Raw genomic sequence first — 22,895 nt, 5'->3', positions numbered from 1 at the left:
TCTGGCCCCTCTACTTTGTGTGCTGCAGCTTGCTTTACCTCATGAGTCATGTGCTGTCACTGGAACATTATCCAGACCCCAGTCCAGCAGGGTCACAATCTCACACAATGCAAACATGGACTCAGCATAGTTGAGGAGTACATGTCAACACTTGATAACCGTGGATCTCTTTAAGCATTTCCCTTCAACACCCCCGACACACATTGTATCTGCTCCTTTGTACAGTCGAGCTTTACAAATGCGTCCCGGTGATTGTGCTGGCTTCACTATACACTGCCTGTATTCAATAGGCTACCATTGCTGAAACGTGGGGGAGCATTCATTATTCAGTGCTTTTTAAAAAACGTCCACCATTTTACAACCCACAGGAGGCAGGGCTGCTTAATTACAGACCCAGTAACTACTGTTTCTGCCTATTGTGTCCACCCCAACTTAATGCAGCACTTTGTTTACTACACAATTTAAAGACCTTTGCTGCTCGATGCATTGAAGTAATCCCTCTTTTCTCTCTCTCTCTCTCTCCTCAGGTGGTGTTAGTCTTTGCACTCAGCATTGGGGCCCTTGGAATATACTTTATAGACTCTTCAGAGTAAGTATCAGATTCACGACAGCTGACATTTCACACATGCTATCGTAGCAATATAACTGACGGGATATACATCTAAAGAAGTTTGCAACTCTTTGTTGTGTGCATTTACACTGACCTACATACTGTGTGTGAATGACAGGTGCACATGCGTCCTTACTCATCTCCACACACTGCAATCTCTGAAATGCAAATGTACATATTCACACCCCCTCACAAGCTCTCACTAGCTATGATGATACACACACACACACACACACAGGCACACACACACATACTCATACAAACACACACATACAGGCACACACATCTGTACGTGAGGATTTGTCAATGGGAGGCCTGTCAGTTTCCATGGTAACAGAGGCAGGGATATACTGTATGTGTTGGGGAGCTTGCTCAGTGTGTGAGCAAATGAGAGTGTGTATTGTTAGTTTATGCGTATCCCTCACTGGCAGTCGCCCAAAGACAGATTGCAGGCCTGGCACATCTCCGATAGCTGCTACAGTTACTTTCACACAATCCACGCCACTTTTTTTTTTTGTGGATGTTTTGAAGTCTTGTGAGTTTCTTACGGGTAAACAGATTAGACTAATTAGCTTTAAAAGTGTATAATCTTCTTATACAACCCGACCGTGACGATGGATGCTAAGCAACTTCCTCCGCCACAGGTCATGTTGACAATCAATACTCAATGAATAATCACAGTACTGGTTGGGTGTAGGCAACAGCTAGGAAATTGAAATTAAACCTCCAATATGTCATGAAGGTAACCGACGGTTTTTAATACCCTGTTGTATTCGTAATGTCCCAGTTAGTGTTAATCACACAGGTATATATATTCATATCATTGTACATTTTGCATGTTACACTGCTTTTTGCTCTTCACCTGTGGAAAAGCTCTAATGGATCCGTAAGCGAGGCCTTGAAATAAGATTTACAATAACTTTAACTTGATCAGCAGGCCAACCCGATTAATATTAAACTAGAATGGCACTCAGTAGAACACAAACCTCCGTCAAGGCCCATTTAAGGTCTCCTTAAATTCAATCAAGCTGCACTAAACTGCACAGAGTCTAGACTCCCTAAACACTAGATATTAGTATGCCTGACTTTTTCATCAAGACCCATGAATTATTCACCGGGATATTGGTGAAAATCAATGCCCAATCTCGCAATGTTAAAGAAAGTGGAAATAAAAATGCTGCATCCACCCCCTGACTCAGACCCACATGCGTTCTTCCCTGACCAAATTCTGCATCCTTCCAATCACTTTCATTATACTGCGTAGAGTATTTTTTTATGAAATCCTAACTATCAGACAAACAAACAGAAATACAACAAATTCAGATGAAAACATAACCTCCTTGGTGGAGGCAATAAACGGCAACTAACAACCGCAGCTAATCCATTTAAAATTGATTCAGCTTGATTTCCTTTGATTGGTACCGTGATATTGAAAAGGGCTCCAGTGAGTTCAGTCCTAATCAACATCTCTTTATTCCTCAGCAAATCAAATTATTTTCTTTTGTTTTCTGGCCCGACTTGGGGTGAAAGTTTACACACAAGGCAACAATAAATCGCTGCTTTATACCGAATGTTTGCTGACGGCGCCGCTACAAATCCAGTTAGTGTTCAGTCATTCATTATTTTTGGAGTACCGTGGTTCAGAGTGCACAGATTCCAAATTAAAACAAAAGAGGGGATTTATAGTTTCCACAAATTATTTCATGTGCCACTGGCAATGACATCAGCAAAACTGTTTTCACCGTGCCCCCCTGAAAACTAACTCTGTGCCTTTGACTGCACTTTATTTCATGCACCAGTGAGTGACCAAAATAAAGTCACAAATATTTACTGTAGTGCCTAATATGGGATGTTGATGGCAAAGGAACCATAATCCAGCGACCATATTACTGTAAGATACTGCTCTGTATTGGCTGTCGTGCAGAATATTATATTTAAGTAACAACTAGCTTCCTGAAGTTTGTTTTCATTTTAATACAATATCTGTGAACTCTGAAAATATGTCCCCGAGGGAACCGAGAATCCAAAACCGAGAGAACTCTTAAGAGAAGTGAATCTAAAGTGCATTCACACTTGTAACGGTCTTATCTTTAGCAGCAGTGGGAAATTATTCCTGGCACGAATCCTGTCACCCATTTGTACCTCAGGATAAAAACCTTCACCTCCTCCTCCACATCTCTATCTCTCTATACATCCCTATGCTGCTCCCTCTTTGTGTCCCTGTCTGCCTCAGGCCCATTTTTAGTATTAGAATATGAGTCACTAGATGAAGTTTCTTGTTATAAAAGTGTATAAATGATGACTACGGATGTAAAGTTGTTTCCCCTATCAACCATTGGCCGTCTTAATGATTAATAAACCACAAATTATTAAAAGGCTTGTAGGAATATCAAAAATCGAAATAGAATTAATTGAGAGAAAAGTAAAAATTGTTTGGTTTTGCTATAAATATGTACTTTTCTCTCACTGTTGCCTTTCTACATTTTCTCATGTATGTTCCAGTGCACTCTGAGCGTATTTCAATTCTAGTCGTTCTCCCCCCGAGGCACTGCCCTGATCTCTCTGTGCTCCCCTTAAGCTGTAAGGCTCTCTCCACCCTCATCATCGTGATTAGCCCGAGCTTGTCACTTCACTCAGGGGGACTACTGATCGACCCGGAGCAGGTTTAGCTGTGGGTGCTTTGACCAGGCTTTTGTTATAGCCGTGTTTTCAGTGCAGCAGCTGGGATCTCCAGCAGCGATTGGTCCACTAGTTACTGTTTGCGTGTCCCGTCCATGTCTCTCAGTGGCTGAACAAGCACAAAATAAAACAAAGTGGAACATGCTTGTTCTGGGATTATCACCTTGTGTGTGGGGTTGTGTGTGCATACACTATCTGAGTTAATGTCCCGATTTACAGCCCCCTACTCAAATGCTAAGCCCGCTCTACAGATGACCTTCCATCTACCTTTCTTACCGCTAAATGTTAATGACTGAGGAAATGAATGAGCACAGATTTATAGGTCACCATTTAAATGGTAGTTATTACTCTCTACCAAATACTGAGCGTCTTGTGGTGCAGACTGGTGAGCTACTCTGGCTTAATGGTTTGTCTCATCCCCTTCTCCTCCAAACTGCCGTGTTGACCATAAGATGAAGTGACCATCATTCTGAAATCATCTGTGAAAAAGGCAACAGTAATGGGATGGATTATGGTTGAGTTCCCGTGGTAACCGTGGAAAAGATACAGGAATAAGTGCATGTGGGATGGACTTCACGAAGGTGGATCTGCACAAAGGGTTTTTATGTCTACTTCAATGAAATGGGGTAGTCCCTCGGGGAAAGGACACAGACACACGCATACAAAGGCACACTGGGAGAAAATGCTGGAGGAGCATACCATTGTGGCAGCCAGGCACCAGTCTCCCAGGAGCTGTTTCGTTTCCAGCTTCCTGCAAGTGGGGCTTTCCTGGCAGGAGCCCTGTTGCTCAATATCCTGCAGCAAAGATTCTCAGAAAAAAACACAGCGATGCTTTCTGTGGAAGCAGGTACATCGAGTTTGAGAGGAAGGATTTTATAATTGGATGCCCTCCCAGTTGAGTACATACTAGTCATTGACTTGGCAACCGAGGAGTAGTTGTTAATTTCTGACATTTTCTTTATTTTTTTTTGTTGAATGGATATGTATCTTCACTGAGAATGACCGGCCATCTGTTTGTTTTCACAAAGTGGCTGTTTATCACAGTTCTGCGCAACACAAAATAATGCACAATGAAGCCCAGCCCTTTCTGTTCCTCTGCAGCACACATCACTTGCCAAACTGATGCTATTTTGGTGATACTTTCAAATGAGCGGCTACTGCATCCTCTCCCGCCCACATCTGAATCTGCTTTAATACCTTGGCTCATCCCTCATCCTTCATCCCGTCTTCTTCCTCCTCTGTGCTCCCCCATGAAACAAATGAAGAGGGAATGTAGGACAGAGTCTCTGCAGGCCGCTCCTAAAGGGATGCCCTTGTTCCTGCTCCACTTCTGTGTCTATTTCCCTCCTCTCTCCAGCCCTCCCTGTCACACACGCAGACAATTACATGCGCACACACACTTGCATAGTCACGTTTACTTGCAGAGGCACACGCATGCTAAATAGACACGCGCGCAGTGCTGCTTCTGTCTTACGAGTTCACCTTTGACATATGAAGAAGAAGTAGGAGAATTGTCCGTGTCAGACACATTTACAACAGACACGACCAGAAGATTCAGGCGAGGGGGGGGGCACCTGAGTCGTAGCGTTCAGGAGACGGGACATAAATTCAGTTTGGCACCTCTCTTTTGTCCTGAGATATTTGCGTTCATCGCTTGTTAGTAATTTTCCTGCTGTATTCTCACATGGACTTATTTTGGAAATTCTCTGCACATTTTTACGAGGGGGATGGCAGGAAAAGTTGTCAGGATGCAAGTGACCCGTGTTCTCCCCACAGAAAATCTCAGGAAAATGTCCATAGTTCAGTGCATGTCAGACAGCAGCTTTAGTGACCTCACGCAGTGGCCTGTGTGTGTAACTCTATCATTAGTGTGTGATCGCTGCCAGTGCTGAAAAAAAAAAAGAAGCCTTAATGACTAATTAATGGGGTAAGGTGAGAAATATTAGCTGTGAGACAAGCCTGGCAGACTTTGTGGCAATGAGGTGTAGCCTATATGAGGATGTCTCCTTCCTGGGGTGTAGATAATACTGCGAGGCCTGGATGTCCATGTAACCTTTAGAAGACTTAATTTGCAGTTGACACCATTCCCGAGAGGCTTCGGATTTAAATCCACAAAGTGTGGCAGTGAGAAATGACTCATTCCCCAATCAAATTTTCCACAAAAAAAAACCCCATCCAACTGGAGACTACACTCGTTCTCTCACTGAGATGTTCTTTCTCTAAATGAGTGACTTATCAACGTTTGCGCTGCGAAAGGGAGAATATGAAATGTCAACATCACATGCATAGAGAATGAGCTGTATAAACATCAAGCCTCTCCCTGTAGACATAAGAAAATTAGTCTTGTTAATTGCTTTTTGATATCCGAGCATGAGCGCTGGAGTCGTGCGCGGCCCACATGTGTCGAAGCTGTGCATTAGTGTGCGATGGTGGAACCTGTATCATGAGAGTAAAGTTACCCCGGCTGTCGTCTGGTAAACGCAGATTGGCCGCATGAAACACTGATTGAGGTTTAATGAAAGAAATTACCGGACGGATAATTTGCCAATCTGATATATTTTTTTGTCCTCTCCGTCCTGTCTGTTTATCAAAGTCACCATGGTAATAAAAAGGCCATTTGCTGTGGCAGTTGCCTCATATCCCACAATGCCAAGCGGAAGGGCTATTTTTAGACCACCGCATGAGCTCAGCATGAGCCACACTCGCAACACTCAGTTCACTTAATAAATCCCAGATAAATATTCTAATGATTAAAGTGCCTTCATGATCTTTTTGGGATTTGTAGCCGTTTTAAACAAATTCTTCCAGCATGTGACCCATTCAGAATTTTACTTCACTACATGGATAGCAAATTAAATCATTAACAGTTCCCATGATCAGTATTCAGCACATGGATCATGCACGATTACTAATATTTATGAATTTAATTTAGTTTAAGGATTTAATTTCAAAGCTACTAAAATCACATATCCTCTATCACACGATCCTGTGATTAGTTGAGTTTGAGTTGACTCCACATGTGAACCACATTGGACGCTGGTTTGAGGCAGACTGACAAAACATCAATGACGCTCAGTAGAGTTTATACCTCAGCCAAGGTTCAACAGTCCCCTTATGAAACCAAATTAAATTCACTAGATCTGGATTTTTATTTAGATCTGCACCAAATTGCACACACTCAAAGTTTGTTTTTCATCAATATCCATGAATTATTCTTTGAGAAATCAACGACAATGTCTAAAATATCTCACAATGTCAAAGGAAGTAAAAAGGTATATTCCTGAATCCACCCTGTAAGACCATCCTGATCAGCACCGAAGTTTGATTGGTTCTTCTGAGACCGATACTACATCCTTCCACAAAGTTTCGTGCTAAACTGCTCAGTAGTGTTTGCGTAATCTTGCCAATTTATCAGACACGTAAACACTGATATAAGGAAACATAACCTCCTTGGTGAGGTGACACATTTATCCAAACTAATAGTCAACATCCTCAAACTGGAAATTGATTAGTGGCCATCTTTCATGTTTGAAATGTTTTGAGAAACTCTGAGGCCGGCTTGAAAATTAAACCATTATTGTTATATTTAGATAAGAATTAAAATTAAACAATTCTTCTCCAGAATTAAGGAATATTTCAAATGTATCTAGGTCCTAAGGGAAACATTTATTTTCCTCTATGAGGCGATTATTACATGATTAATGTACTTTATAGATGGGATTCTGTGCTAATTTAGCTTTGAAAGTGCCTGAAATTAGTAGAAATAAAACTGGCAGCGCCAACTTCATTCGCTCGACAAAGTTAATTGTCGTGCTGATAAGGACTTTTCTCTTTTTGCATATGGCTGAAGCTTTTATCTCCTAATTGGTTTGTGTTGAAGAGCGGAGCCAGGAAATGTGTGTGTAGCTATTGTACTGAAACTACCGGCTCCGGAATAAATGAACCAAACATGAGCGTGTCATTTCTCTCCTGCAAATATATCACTCTTTAGTTTTTTTTTCCTTGCTCTTCTTAGATCTAAAATCGTATTTACATTTTTACTGAATCATCCAGCGTAAAAGGTTATGAAGTTTTGGTTCCTGTTAGTGATGTTCTATTTTCTCTCACAAACTACTCAAAAATGAATAACATCTTTTGTGGAGGAAAAGCTTGAAGCAAGATGCACGTCATTTGCATTCAAATGAAAAATTGGAACTGTCTATTTTTAGGCTCCCTTGGGGGTTTTTATTTGTCCGTGGCCCTTGTAGGTGCTGAAGTTTTTCTTATTTTAGTAATGGTGCCTTGACCTAAATCAATCATTTGAGTACCAACCTGGCCTTCTTTCAGCTTCACAACCCCCCCCCCCCCCCCCCCCCCCCCCCCCCCCACACACACACACACACACACACACACACACACACACACACACACACACACACACACACACACACACACACACACTGTGTCCCTTGCACGTACATGCTCTGCCCACAGGGGAAGTACTGCATTTAAGCCAGATACTCAGTGATTTAGCTCACATCACTTTCTAAATGCACCCATGTCTTTCTGTTTGGGGGGGGGGGGGGTTGTATCTGGTTTGTATGCAACCGACTTGTGCACTGACGAATGAGACGATGAATCTGCAAGATGCTTATGGGTTTACTCGAGTAATAAGACATTTGTGAGATGGGAAGAATGAGTCAGATTTTGTGTGTTGTGAGCATCAGTCAAGCCGGCAGCAGTGAGTAAGTGTGTGTGTGTGTGTGTGTTGTTGCTCTTGTTTGCTCAGAGGGCAACCTTTCTGTTGCTCCTGCAGCTACAGCCAAGGTCGTGTGCAGGCTAATCAAGGGCTGGCTCCTACCGACTGACTGAAGGTGTTGAGGACTATTTTTAGCACATCATCACCAACATGCTCCTCTGCCCTTGTAAACAAATGAGTTTTACCTTCTCTGCTCGTTTTGTCCGGAGGCAGAGTTCCTCATCAGACAAGGTTAACGTGTGGGACACATTTTATGTCCCGAAAATAGCACGTGCTCTGCAGCCTTCCTGCAGGCAGTCCCTGTTCTCTTGTGTGTGTGTGTCAGACTACAAGAGGGTGCACATGTGTGTATGTTGGTGCGAGGTTAGGACGGTGGCTGGGGAAGTACCCAACATTTTACTGAAGTAAAAGTACAAATATATGGACAGTACTTAAATAAAAGCAGAAGTACAATAATAATAACAATAAACTTTATTTCTATAGCGTCTTTCAAAACCAACGTTTTTTGCTTCACAAAAGTACAAATGCCAGATCATCAATAAATCAATAAAACAGATAAACAATAAATTTAATAAAAGAACCACATAATAAATCAACAACCAAATGAGTTAAAGTAATCATGTACTTGATTTAAATATACTGGTATTAAAAGTAAAACTACTTGCTGAGTGTATATTATTCCCTAATTTTCTGAATAAATCTACTTCAGTAAAGTACCAATACATTAAAAATGTACAGTAACAAAGTAAAAGCATCTTGTTACATTTAACCTTAGAATGGGGTCAAAGAAGGAATATTGTGGTGCAAGCATTCACATAAGAAGAGTAAAGTTTTATCACAGAAGATAGAATCTGTAGGCAATCTATATGTGGCCTGAAACAAAAGCATCGTGCGCTATATACAGTTTATATGAGACAAAGTGTCTCCAGTTCCCCTGGGAGCTTTGTCCTCTTCCTTTTTTACTGTCACTTTCATGTCCTCCTTCCTTCCTTCCCCGCGCATGACCTCTCTCTGTCTCTCTCTCTTTCTTTGTTATTCTCACCTCTCTCCTCTTCCCCATAAGGAAGCCTGGCCTAACCCCAGGCTGTGCCGGGGCTCAAGGAGAATTGTGGTGGTCAGATCTATTTTCTGCAGGACACTGGCGTTTAAAGTGACATTGAAACACCTGTACACTGTGATGAAATCTAATACAACGGCCCTGCAATACTGTAACTGCCTCACATTTATAAGACTAAGCTGTAGTTGTCTACCCCTTGCTACTTGGTTTAAGGGTGTAATGTTACGGGTGCACTTCGATGTGACCTATTTCATTATATATGTGTTGTGAGTGTACAAAGTGTTTATAAGTGAACAAACAAGTTAATTTGTACTGTGATATTGTGTCTTAGTTGTTGTAGCCATAGGGGAATACATTTTAAACACCACACATACACACATGCACAAGTGTACACACATGTTTAATGCATCTTTGTATTTCCTTTTCATATCAGTTCTCTTTGTTGTGGCACAGGAACAAAAAGTTTTTTAACCGTGACTTCATGACCTCATGTCTATTACTTGATAGCTAAAATTACACAAGATTATAATGCTTAGTTTTTGCTCAGATTTGACCAGTTAGTTGATGAGTGAACTCTGAGATCAGAGATCAGACTCAAACTTCTTGTAGTCGCACTGATGCCGGCTCTGGACATGTGCTGCAGAATCATCCAATAGGAGCCCATGGACACTGGGGCTAAATCTTATAGGCCATAGTTGTTGTTGTTGTTGTAGGTGTGTTGCATTCATCTTAATCAAATCTAAATCTACATTCATGTTATTTTTTTCACCAACTCCTGGAGGAGATACCTTGGTCTTTAGTTGCTAAATGCTCCAGACAGTGCACAGTAAAGTTTATGGAGCTTTTTTAACTGACAAAAGCTGCTTCCTGTGGTTAGAAACATAGTTGATGAAGGAGAGTTAACTAAACCAGCGAAGTTTTGGGCTGTAAAACCAAAACAATGAGCTGAAAGACGATATAATTCTCTGTATCACTGAGGGAAACAGCAGCGAATGGTAATAATTCACTGTAGCTTCGTCTTTACAAGGGACACCTTTACGTTGCGTTAAGTCATTCTAACCTCTGCCCACGGGGTTATGTTTTGTCTCTTAGCATTTACGCAAAAATTCCTGGATAAATTATGGGTCAATTTTGGTGTGGATTTTCCACATTTTCTTAGATTTCTCAGAGAATAATTCATGAACCTTGATGAATAAAAACAGGCGTTTTTAAGAGGACTGATATTGAGTGTGTGCAATTTGGTGCAGATCCAAATAGAAAATCTGGATCCAGTGAATTTAAATGTTGTTTCATAAGGGGACTGTAGGAAAATGATGACTCACCAGTAAGCAGTCTGTGTGTAGGTGATGAGTCATGAATCTACTCATACATTTGCTTTTTTGCCCCAACTATTTAGTTTTCTCTGTGTAGAGTTGTGTTTAATAAGTATTATAGCATCATGCGATGCCATATGTGGAGTAACTGTAGATGACTGTTATTTGTTCAACTTTAGAATCCATGTCCCCATTTGTATTTAGTTTTAAAAGCTCCACATTCATAGACTTGGGGAACCTCTCCTGTCCTGTACTGGTGATCTCTATTTACCGTTGTGCTCCTGAGCTTCACAACTGGAGGTCTGCTTAATGTGTCCTCCCTCTACTTTAGCTAATGATAAGCTTTACTATAAAATAACTAGGACCAATTAAAAGCCCTTGTCGTGTGCCGCCGTGCTGGCCGTTATTGAAGATGCTTTGGGTCCCGTGACTGTATCTGAGCGATTATTCAGAATTAGGCCAGAGCTGTGCCCGAGGGGAATCGCCACAGTGACCACTCCAAATGGTGTCTTCAGTGTGTGCCATCTGTGTGTTTATATATACACTCATATATGCATGTAAGTGCATTTGTATTATGTGTATGTGCCCACTCTTGCCCACAGATCTCTAAGGGTTAGCCGAGGTTGTACTTTCAAATCAGTTCGGGGGAATGAGTGAGGGCTGTGTGTGTGTGTGTGTGTGTGTGTGTGTGTGTGTGTGTGTGTGTGTGTGTGTGTGTGTGTGTGTGTGTGTGTGTGTGTGTGTGTGTGTGTGTGTGTGTGTGTGTGTGTGTGTGTGTGTGTGTGAGAGTGAGAGTGAGAGAGAGAGTGTATGAGATGCCTGGAGACTATATTAAGAAAAGAGGACATTAAGTCACTCAAGCAATGTTGTGTTTGTGTGTGTGCATAGGCTGTATGTATGATTCATGACAGGTTTGTTTTAGCACGCTTGTTTAGTTTGATGCCTGGAGACTCACGTGTAGACACTGGTGGCGAGTAAATAATTGAGTATTTTGGCAGGATCAATGTTTTCTCCTCCAAAGGGCTCACGAGCGAATTATACTGTGTCCAAAGTCTGAGAAAATGCCCTTTAACCAAATAAACTTTTTTTTTTACAATGGCTTTAAAAACAGATTCATTCTAATTATCTCGGACATCGGTTTTACATCATCCTAAAGATCACATCAATCCTGAGGCTTTGCTCCAGACAGACATCACACTCATGAATTAGAAGCTGGATCATCCTCTCGGAGCAATACGTCTCGTCTGGCACGTCTCTACGCAGTCATCCATTATAATGGACCAGAATGTTTGATGTTAACTGGAAGATGATTAAGCCTCGCTGCTCTCTCTACCTCTGGAGGTTCTCATTATGCACCAAACTCTGGATCTCCCACTGTGCCCCTATGGGCTCCGTGCATACAAACGTATACCCTCATGTTTAATTTGAATGTATGGGACTGGAATCTGTGTACTCTTTTAATAGCCTCGTGTGTGTTCCCTTGCCATCCCATACATTCCCACAGGTCGCCTATAGCCAGTCAAACCATATTGCATATTCATGTTTTTTTTTAGCCCCCCCGCTGTGGGATTTCCTCATTACTTGAGAGCAGAAAGCTATAGGCCCATGACCATAAGAAGAATGAGGTGGACGTGCAGCCTCTTATTCCTTTTGTTGCGAACACTCACAAGCGAATGGTTAATCATCAGAGGGTAAACATGAAGATGGATCACATGACCATCCAGATAATTTACGGCTCATATGTCATCGTCTTAGGTGTTGCTTAAAAAAAACACGTTAAATGGAGATAGCTATACAATCTGTTTTCTTTCATTGGAGAGAAAAATATCTGTTGGAATGTTTGTGTTTGACAGACGCTGAATTTACTGTCACAGCAAAGCAGCTGCTCTTAAAAAACAGTTTCTGTTTATGATGCAGTCGTTTCATCATATGTGACTGACTGCACAGCTGGGTTTGTCACCCCCTAGGTTTCACAAGAGGAATCGCAGGGTGTTCCTGATGAAATCCTTTTATTTTTAAAATCATCGAAAGTTTTTCTGGAACAGATATACAGATCTCTCTGTAATGTTTTGCTTATATTTAACATATATGTTTTGAATTCAGCTACTACAGATTGCACCTGTATTAGCGAGCCATACTCAGAATCAAAATCAGATTCATATGTATACATACTGTATACACTGAATTTGCTTCGGTATTCGGTGTATAACAAAGGAAAGGAAATTATAAGCAAGTACTGTCATAAAAGGAGAAAGATAAAATCAGGAGCAAGAGCCATAAGTGATAGTACAATAACATTGAATATATAAAAAAAAAATACAAACAATCATAAAAATGTGTACAATATGAAAATACTGAAATGCAAACTCGTATACCAGCTGTGAAAAATGAAAATAAAAAAAACATACATAAAGCTTCGAAAATGACATTCATTACACACACACAGGTCCCAGTTTTGTTAATATGTGAGTTTATCATCATGTGAGTACAAATCAGTTCATGGATATTTAACCTTGTAATAATGTTGTTTTGTCTCTCTCTCTGTGTCTCTGCTCTTCAGTCCTATAGAATCCTGCCAGAACTTCTACAAAGACTTCACGTTGCAGATCGATATGGCCTTTAACGTCTTCTTCCTCCTTTACTTTGGCCTGCGGGTAAGCTGGAGCATGCACACAAGCAGACGACTAACTCATTCAATCATGGATACTGTATACTGCACACAGTTGCAGACCTCAATGCAAACAGCACACACTCAGCAATCTGAGCATCATATGGGAGAGTCAAATCTGTAGCATCTTTTAAAATGTTCTCTTGTAGTAACTCGTTGTTATTGGATGTTTTCTTGTTCTTCACATAACGAAGAATAGACATTTTCAAACTTTGTAAAAAAAATAAAATCATTTGAGAGACTATTTTAACGAGGTGACCAACTTTGCTTACACACAAAGACACTTCCACTTGTGCTTCCGCAGCCTTTAGTCTGAAGTGACACTGTTGTGATATAGTTGCCAGAGCAGCGTTCCAACGGTGCAAACGCAAAACCCGACATCCCAAATGAATGAACACATAACAAATAAAGTCATAAGCCGCTTACACAACACAACCAAACGTTTGTTCGCATGACTCAGCAAGTGCGGAGTGAAGCCTTTGTCATTCTTTACAGTGTGTCAGCAATGCCGGGGGAAGAGGCAGCGTGCAGTTTGACTGGTGGTCTGCGCTGGCGTTTTTTTTTGTGTGAAACCAAAATCCAGTTGTCATTCTGAATATTTATTTTCATTTCGACAGTTCATAGCAGCCAACGATAAGCTGTGGTTCTGGCTGGAGGTCAACTCCGTGGTCGACTTCTTCACTGTTCCTCCTGTGTTTGTCTCCGTCTACTTAAACAGAAGCTGGCTCGGTAAGTCTGTGTATCTCCATCTCATGAATCCATTATCCCACTCTCAAAGCCTTTTTTCTCCTCTTGTTCTTCTTTCTCTCTTTTCCCCCATTTTCTTCATCAGCTCCACCAACCCCTACCCCTTCTTTTTCATCTCTTCCTATCTCTCCCTCTGCCTGCCACTCCACCCCCCCTCCTCCCCGTCTCCCCATTACTGGGAGTGTGTCTCTGAGGCCCTGGTGCTCGGGGCTGCTTCCCTCATCATTGAAAGTGACAGGGCTGAGTTCCTCTGATGTTTCAGGGAACACAGACACACAGAACAGAGTGGATGGGCTAATGGGAGCGAGAGTGACTCACAATCGGGCTGGACTTGGGCGATTGTGCTGTGCGGTGGAGGACTCGCACCTGGAACAGCCCATTGTGGTCCATAACTGCCATTTAATGGGCTCATTCACACTTTCATGCGAACAATGCGCACGCAAAAGCATGTGTCCTCCCAAAATACCCATACACGCACATTCTTGCATGAGCACACTGGAAAACACCCTAACCTGTATTACATAACGACCTACTTACAGGGCATTCATAGTGTTGTGTCCTCAATTACACTGCAGTAACAAGAGTTTTTTTTTCTAGCTGTGTTCATTTTTTGGTTGCACTGCTCCTCTTCCCATTTATAATACTGCCTTTCACTGCCGTTCTGATTTGCAGATACTCAGCTAAATGCTAATCCATTGTCAATAGAGGCATTATGACGTTGGACCACCAAGCCTGTCAATTCAGAATGCAAGGCTATTATATCAAACGTAGTTGAAGGAGTTGTGTTTCTTGGAGCAAAAGAAACATACATTCGATTAAAGACTTGCTAGTGAACAGAAATATAAATGCCCCTGAAGCCAAACACCGACTTTTAAATTTACACTCCCACCAAAGAAACTAAAGGAAGGTCAGTGAGTCACTCCTTCCATTAATAAACCTTTGAAATTAAAGTTTGGATTAAAGACTGATTACGGATCCGAACTGCAACAATTAAATAATATATTTAGGTACTTTTCAAGCATCATCTCGCTTTACTGGTTGGCTGCCCCCACCATTGATTTCAGGTGGTACTGGTCCGAGTTTTCTGTATTTGTAAGCTTCAGAAAATGTGCATAGATACAGAAGGGGTCCATGTTGAGCATTAATGAGACATACATTATGAAAGTCATGTCATGAAAGTCAATATCTTTGGAAGACATCACCTTTAATTTCCTCTTTCTTGACTTTACAAGGACCAAACATTTAATCATTAAATTTAGAAAACAAGCAGCAGAAAATCAATAATCTTTAGTTGCAGCCCCATTGTAGATTGTCTGGCCTGTTTGTTGGACTCCTTAGTTCTTGCCCTGTTGGACTTGCCGTTGAGGAAATGTAGCGTTCAGCATTAACCTTGGTGAGAAAAATGTTAGAATCACTGATAAAAAATGATTATCAGTACCAGACTGTCAGAGATTGTAGGATGTGGAAGATACCCTCTGCCCCGCTGTGTATCTTTCTATCTTCTTGTTACATGCACACTTGAATCACTTAACTTGTGAAGTTATTTGAGACTCTGTTTAATCTTGTCTGATCTTGAAGGTTGATGAGGGGTTTGTTTAAAAAAAAAGAGAAAAAGCTCAGGTGGCCCCATGACCACGCTGTGTAATGAAGTAGATATATGGCCCAGTAATGTGGTCTCTGGTATTCCTGATGTAAGGTTTCCTCAACTCCTCTTAAGAAAACAGGGGGTGCTGGGGCCTTGATGCGGATGATGAAAGACTTTGAAATTGTGGTCTGGCTACTGCCTGACATTCTGTGATGAATAATTACCTGTGAGTATTAAATATCCTGTGTCTGGGGTTGATGCGGAAAGCTAAACCGCCTTTTATTTACTATTCAGCTGCAGCGTTGTTGTGCATAAACAGGAAAGAGGGAGTGTGAAGCTATTGTTTTTTAATAGATGCCCTAGATTCATGTGCTGTTCGTCTGCATTCCTATTTTTACTACTCTAATTCTGAAAAGGGAAGAATCTTGAAGTCTGTTTACTGGAAGACGGCATCTCGTGCAAACATTCGAGCCATTTTTTTTTTGCAGTGTTGGACATGTATAACCACAGCGCACTCAGGCCAGTAGGGTAACACAACTCCTGCTTGCATTGCTGAAGTGTGTGTTTATCGGCAGTGTGTGTTCCATGTGTTAAAGGCTACATGGTGTCGCAGTTATAAAATTAACCGTGTGAAGGGCTTGGGTTGGATCTAGTGTGGCCTAACAGGCTGGTGATAGCTTGCAGAATACTAATGGGACCAGTGGAAGTGTCTGTTAATATTCAGGCTACAAGGAGTCGGGGCAGGAATCGTGATTAGCTGCTCACACACTGTGTTAATATGGAGATGGGGACGTATAGTGCAATGTTTTGACAGGAACAGAAGCACAATTAATTAGAGTAAAAGTCTAAAAGGAAAAATGACACCAACATATGGTGCATTATTCTTCATCTACTCTCAGATGGCAACGTCTGACAGTCAGTGATGTGTAAATGACATTGCACCCTCCCTAAAGACTATTGCCCCTCCTTCATGAAATGACTCTATAGGAAGCTCGACACAGCCATAACAGTTTTCCTCATAATCAATAAACTAATCCATAACTGGTGTTACTTTCATGTTTGTATTTTTACACGCATTTTAACCAGCACCCGGCTCTCACCATATCTCTTCAATCCCTGTCTCCCTTCATTGGCTGCCAGTTAAATTTACTATTGATTTTAAGATCCTTTTTGATAACTTTTATAGCTCAGCACAGTCTGACCTCCAGTTATATTACAGAGCTACTAACTCCCTGTGCTCCAAGCTGTGGCCTAAGATCCAACACTTGCTAGTTGATCTTAGAAGGCTGGAAACTAAGGTTGAACAGTCTTTTTTGACATCAGGGCCCAGAGGCACTGGAACTCTTCGCCTGAGGAGATTAGACTTTCCACCACTGTTTTTAAATCATCGCTTGAAACATATTCTTATTTTTAAGTCTTTTAAAGCCTGATCTTAACTCGTTTTAACAGTTCTTTTTTGTTTTCTTTCTTATTTTTGTTTTGTTAAGCTATACAGTTAACAGTAAACAAGGAATGACTTAAACGTACAACACACTGAATCAGGAATTGTGCACGGATGTTGTAAATATAACCAGCCTCTTTATGTAAGTAGTGGTCCCTGAATTAGAAAAATCCATCTGCCACTGATTATTATTAATATCGTTGTATTGTCCCCCAGCTTGCTTTGTTAGAGGATGCCAGGGTGGTTAACAATGTGTTTTGTGCTCCGTGCTCCCAATGGATTAGTTCATATTTCCTTGTAATACATCATAATTACACTACCTGTCATTTCCTGCATGAGGAGACCAATGGAGGTCCAGTGAAGGTGTGCTCGGAAATTACAAAAGACCACTAATAGGCAGGTGGCCCTGTTCTGAGTGGTGCTATAATTCGCCCGTGCACTCCACACCCGAAGAAGTCTACGCTGTGTGCATTTCAAGTTATGGTCTCTCTGCCTCTGCAAATTGGACATTGATTAAGAGGAGGGGAACGATGTGCGGCTAATGTAAGAGGGCATGCAGAGTTCTTCCTTGGAAAAAGGAATTAATCTCCTTTAACTACTTGAACTGAGCATTGCTCCCAAGAGAGTCCCAGCAGTGTGGGATTAGCATTTGGCTGTTGAGAGATGCTAGTGTGGCTACTGAGCCCCAGCTCTCAGCAGCCTGCCACTTTACTTCGCACTCTCCTCCTTAATCACTAAAGACCTGCAGGGAACTGATACGAGGGTTTGGGTTATTTCAGGAAAATCTAATATCAGTATTTTAAAAATAATCATGACATCTAGATTGTTGTTTTCTGAACCTTAAATTGTGTTGATGTTGTGCACTGGCTTTCAGGATGTACAGTACAGTAGCCACCAGGCAAGGCTGGGATTCTAACTCGCTACTGCCCCCTAGTGGTGCTTTAGCGTGTTGTATTTTGATCCCATATGCTGCGGTTGATCCCTTGTTTTCCTGCTGAAAGAGGCTTACGGTACCTGACATGGGCACGAGTGCATCTGCCTTATATGGCCCTTCAGTCGCTGGCGGGAAGCCTCTGTGTACCTTCAGTGGAGGGAAATTTGTGGGAAATTTAAGCCTCTTTGCTGCAGCCAGGCGAGCTCACATGTTGCATTGCCCTGCCTGAGTGTTTGCATTATTGTACAGGCAATGAGTTGAGTTATATATCCCTGTCTTGCAAAAAAATAAAAGGGTTTTGAGTGTCTATACATTCACATGTTTGTACCATTTATACATGAGTGTGTATGTAGGGAAGTATAATCTAATCCTGGCTGAGTGGACTGTCAGTATTATCCCAGATGAACCAGCCCAGACTGCTGAATGATAGAAGGTCCCAGTCAGCTGCTCCGCCAGAACATGTGACACGTGTGACGCTCAGGCTCAAAAAGCCTCAATGAAGTAGGGGCACAGAGTAGAAAATTTTTTTTTTTTGAATGAGCATCTGGCTGTTTACGTGTGTGTGTGTGTGTGTGTGTGTGTGTGTGTGTGTGTGTGTGTGTGTGTGTGTGTGTGTGTGTGTGTGTGTGTGTGTGTGTGTGTGTGTGTGTGTGTGTGTGTGTGTGTGTGTGTGTGTGTGTGTGTGTGTGTGTGTGTGTGTGTGTGTTCTTGTACAGCTATCTTTGTGAGGACCAGTTTGAGCCTACAACCTACAGAGTGAGGACCTTTTGGGAAAGTGAGGACCTCACTTTGGGACCCCCTTTAATGGACTGTTTGGGGGTTAAGACTTGGTTTTAGAGTTAGGTTAAGGGTTAGGCAGTTAGTTTGGATGGTTAGGGCCAGGGGCTAGGGAATGCATTATGCCAATGAGTGTCCTCACTAAGACAGCTCTACAAACGTGTGTGTGTATACAAGTGGCTTTAAAATGTGTAGGAAAGAGATTTCCTCATTCATGAACACGTGCTCAGAGGACCAGGATTTTCTTGAGACTTTTGCAACATGCACACACACACACACACACACACACACACACACACACACACACACACACACACACACACACACACACACACGATCTGTGCTGCTATGTTTGTGAAGATGTTGTACTGTCTTCTGGTGCATTCACATCCTCTGTAGGCAAATAACATGCTTAGTTCCGTGAAACCAGATTTTTGTCCCCAGATGGGAAGCGAGTCCCCGAATGTGATCCCAAAGTGTTGAATGTGCACATACAACTGCACAGATGTACACAGTGAGCACAAACACAGATGCTTCACGCTCGCTGAGAATTATTCAGGTCCCAGTGGCTTCCATCGCTGCTATTTTTGTGTATATTTCCTCTATATTTTCCCATATAGTTCCTACTTATTTACAGAAATGTTCACTATGTTCTAGCAGATATTTATCAATTGACAAAGGCACAGAGCTTAGACAAGCACCATCTGCACCCTTCTAAAAATAGCTGCCTTTCAAAATCCTTTTGTTGCCAAATATGAGCATACACATTAACATGATTCATATTTCCTATTTGATCTTAATGTTTAATTGAAATCTTTCCTCAGCCCATTTCACAGTTTGACTCCACATACTGATACACACATCTGCTATAATATATTATTATGATCAATTTGTTTTGTTTCTATCTTAGTTTATATATAGTAATGTCACACAGGATATTACTGCTTTGCAAGTCAACAACCTTTAAATCCCTAATCTCCCAGAAGTTTTTCCATGTCAGACACAGTTGTTTGAGATTCCCTTGTGGAAACAGGACACTCATTTTTAAATCAGGATTATTGTTTTTTGTTCTTCATCATTTTCATTTCTGATAATCCATGTCAGCGTTCGGAATTTCTTTCTTTTTTTTAAAAAACAGGCTCAACACAGCTGTGTCGATGGATACAAAGCTTCAGAAGGGTTAATAGTAAATCACTAAAAAGGGGAATGAGAAAGGTAAATCTGTTTGAGTTGTGGGGATTATAGAGAAAAAAAAAAAAAATCTTTATTAGAGCTGACATTTTTCACACAGAGACACAAGCCCTGGCGAGAATGACATGATATGATGATGAACAATACGATTCTTTTTTGTCTGAAGAAGTGAATTTATTTAAGTTTGCTTTAAAAAGATATTTAATTACTGGTGGTGTGGATTTGAGGAAGATATCGAGGGGTCTTGCTTTTACCGGGAATCGTCTTTTTCCAGCGGTGGAATTTGGAATCTGTTGGATTGCAGATTTTTTAATCCCCATACTGACCTGCGGAGAAAAGGAACCCCTCTTGGTGCATTTTGTCTAAAACAATGATTCCTCCGAGGCTTCTCGTGTACCGACACACTCACAGCGACGCTCGTGTGGAGACGCCCCAAGAGACGTGGCGGCGAAAGAAGTCGTGTGGCGAGCTCTTTCAGAACGGGTACAGGGTGAGGCAGGGCCATCATGGGCAGGAGGACAAAGGAAGGCAGGCAGGACTTTACCATTCAGTCTGGGCCTGTTTACTGGTCCTCTCCAGCTGGGGTAAGGGCATTCATGTCAGCATACAGTGTGTGTGTGCGTTAGCTGGACATGTCCTCAGAATCTGGTTTCATATGAGGAGTGAACCGAGATGATCAAGCTGGTTGGTTTTGAAACATGTTTGGTGACAAGCATATGGCCACTGTCTTATATTTGCAAGTGTTACACTGACTGGAGAGTTTTTTCCGTTTGGGTTCATGTCACTTTTTGTCACACAAACTGACATACTCGCACACACACACACACACACACACACACACACACACACACACACACACACACACACACACACACACACACACACACACACACACACACACAAACCTTCCATCGGGATCTGTCGTGTTATGTAAGACAATGAGGCAGGTGTCACATTGTTCTATAATCCCTCAGCGAGCTGCTCTTGGATTCGTGTAAAGTAGGACACACAATGTTCCGCATAAATTATTAGGAGTAACACGTATATTTTTTACATCATCTTCCTGTGTCTTACAAACTATATTTCCCATCCTATGGTGCTCTGTGACGCTCAAGCACTGAAGAAAAACATATGGACCACAGTGTATAATCTGATACAATCTGATACAATGCCAATTATCATGAGATAATCATTACATTTTCTGTATAAATGCATTTGCTAATCTCTGTTTTCCTCTCCCACTCTGTGTCTCATCTCTCTCACAGGTTTACGATTCTTGAGGGCACTGAGATTGATACAGTTCTCGGAAATCTTACAGTTTCTGAATATCTTGAAAACAAGGTGAGAATAAATCTCTCTCCTCGTTCACAGGAAACTCGTCCAATCTCCACCCGATAGCCTCTTCACTGTTATTAGGCACTGCAGCAGCATAGTGATGTCTAACACTGGAGTTAGAGTCAAGAAACTGGTGGAAGAGTTCATTTTAAGTTCTGTACATCACCTGGCATTGTCAGAAATTCTAAGCACATTTTAAGTATAATCAAATTAATAATGTTGGGTTATACATTGTCACAATATATGCAAACATACTATACATACAACATCTGTACAGGTGCATTTACTGCAAATCACATTATCAGATACTTAATTGGAAGTTGAATTCAAACTATTATCACCATTCTGTGTGAAATTGGGATTTGTATTAACCTTTTCATTATTTCTGTAATATAGTATTTCTATAGTAGATTTACTATTAGTAGTATATAGTATTGTAGGTATTATAGTCCAATTTCAACCATCCTGGCTCCCACTACACGACTAATTTATCCTACTACTGTTCTTCTTCTTCTTCCATTTAGCAATTCCATCAAGCTGGTTAACCTGTGCTCCATCTTCATCAGCACATGGCTCACAGCTGCAGGATTCATACATTTGGTAAGTGGACAGATGTGAAGGCCCAGTGGGGTCCAGTGATTAATGAGCCGGAGAGAAAGGTCACTGACAAACTGACGGGTCCAGTAACACCGGGGCACCTGGTCCTTTTAACTTTGTCTAGTTCAATTGGAGGAAGCGACAGTGTAATGACATTTTTTCACACTGTTCCACGTTGGGATGCACTGTCCCAACTTTTAAACCACTAATAATGATTCTAGTAACTTAAATAAATGGTATTTGACTATAGCTATTTCTGATCTGATAAAAGTGCTCTGTTTATTCCAAATATAAAATCTGTCTACTTTACTCTGTGGACCTCATTAGAAAACTTTTATATATAGTTATTAGTACAGTGTATATATATATATATACACATACTGTGGCACTAAAACTGAGTAGACTGTTAACTCAGTGGATGTCAATAGTGGTAGAAACATTGGATTCCATAAATTCATTAATAAAGAAACAAGATGAAATGTGGATAAGTTAAAGCCAAACCTCTTCTGCTTGATAAAGATAGTTTTACCTCTGGTATCGATCTGCGCATCCCCAGTATGCAGTCATGAATAACAAGTGGATGAATTATGACCAAAAGTCAGAGGGCAAACAACAAAGTGAGTGGCTGAGCATTCGCCCATATTGTGCAGGTCAGCAACAACTGAGAGTAAAATAGAGCAGGTCATCCACTAATTGGAAGGTCAGTGGTTTGATCCGGCTCCAGTCCAAGTTCACTGAGATACTGAACCCCAAAACTGCACCTAATGATGTACCAGCAGTATGTGTGTCTGTGTATTCTAGAGAAGCCCTATGCAGAGAACAAGTTCTGTATGAATACATGTGTAAGGATTAATGTGACCTGCAGTGCCAAGTGCTGGATAAATACAGTATAATTTACCATTTCATGTGTAAATAAATAACTCCAATATTTTAATCATCCGACATATGATGCAACAATTTGTGACGCTGTGGATTTAAATCAAAGATTAATTCAACATTATTAGTAAAATCAAAAAAACACAGAATGGCCGTCCTGGCCAGATTTACTGCCATTATTGGCGTTCAAACTATCAAATTAAGTCAAAACAAGATACTTATTAAACTAGAATGGCAGTGCATACCTCGGCCACGCTCATAGATATCAGTTCCCTAAATTTGCCAGATTTTTTTTTCATCAAGAGCCATGAATTATTCCCTGGGATAATGGGAGAAAGGTTGAAAAA

The 22,895-nt window shown here is 41.2% G+C and overlaps 1 protein-coding gene across 24 annotated transcripts in view; it reads left to right on the top strand.

Moving 5' to 3' along the window:
* Positions 1 to 22,895, top strand: part of kcnma1a (potassium large conductance calcium-activated channel, subfamily M, alpha member 1a) — a 137,783-nt gene that overhangs the window by 61,687 nt on the left and 53,201 nt on the right. For all 24 annotated transcript variants that reach the window (XR_004616165.1, XM_034607803.1, XM_034607801.1 and 21 more), the window contains exons 3-7: positions 528 to 589; positions 12,958 to 13,051; positions 13,683 to 13,794; positions 21,006 to 21,081; positions 21,600 to 21,675. Coding sequence is in view for 23 of the 24 variants with exons in the window: in XM_034607803.1 (XP_034463694.1) it covers positions 528 to 589; positions 12,958 to 13,051; positions 13,683 to 13,794; positions 21,006 to 21,081; positions 21,600 to 21,675 (420 nt within the window). In the remaining variant the exon portion in view is untranslated. The remainder of the gene's footprint in view (positions 1 to 527; positions 590 to 12,957; positions 13,052 to 13,682; positions 13,795 to 21,005; positions 21,082 to 21,599; positions 21,676 to 22,895) is intronic.

Source organism: Hippoglossus hippoglossus, chromosome 15 (assembly GCF_009819705.1).
Source record: "Hippoglossus hippoglossus isolate fHipHip1 chromosome 15, fHipHip1.pri, whole genome shotgun sequence".
Lineage (NCBI taxonomy): Eukaryota > Metazoa > Chordata > Actinopteri > Pleuronectiformes > Pleuronectidae > Hippoglossus > Hippoglossus hippoglossus.
This window is presented reverse-complemented; position numbering and strand designations above follow the sequence as displayed.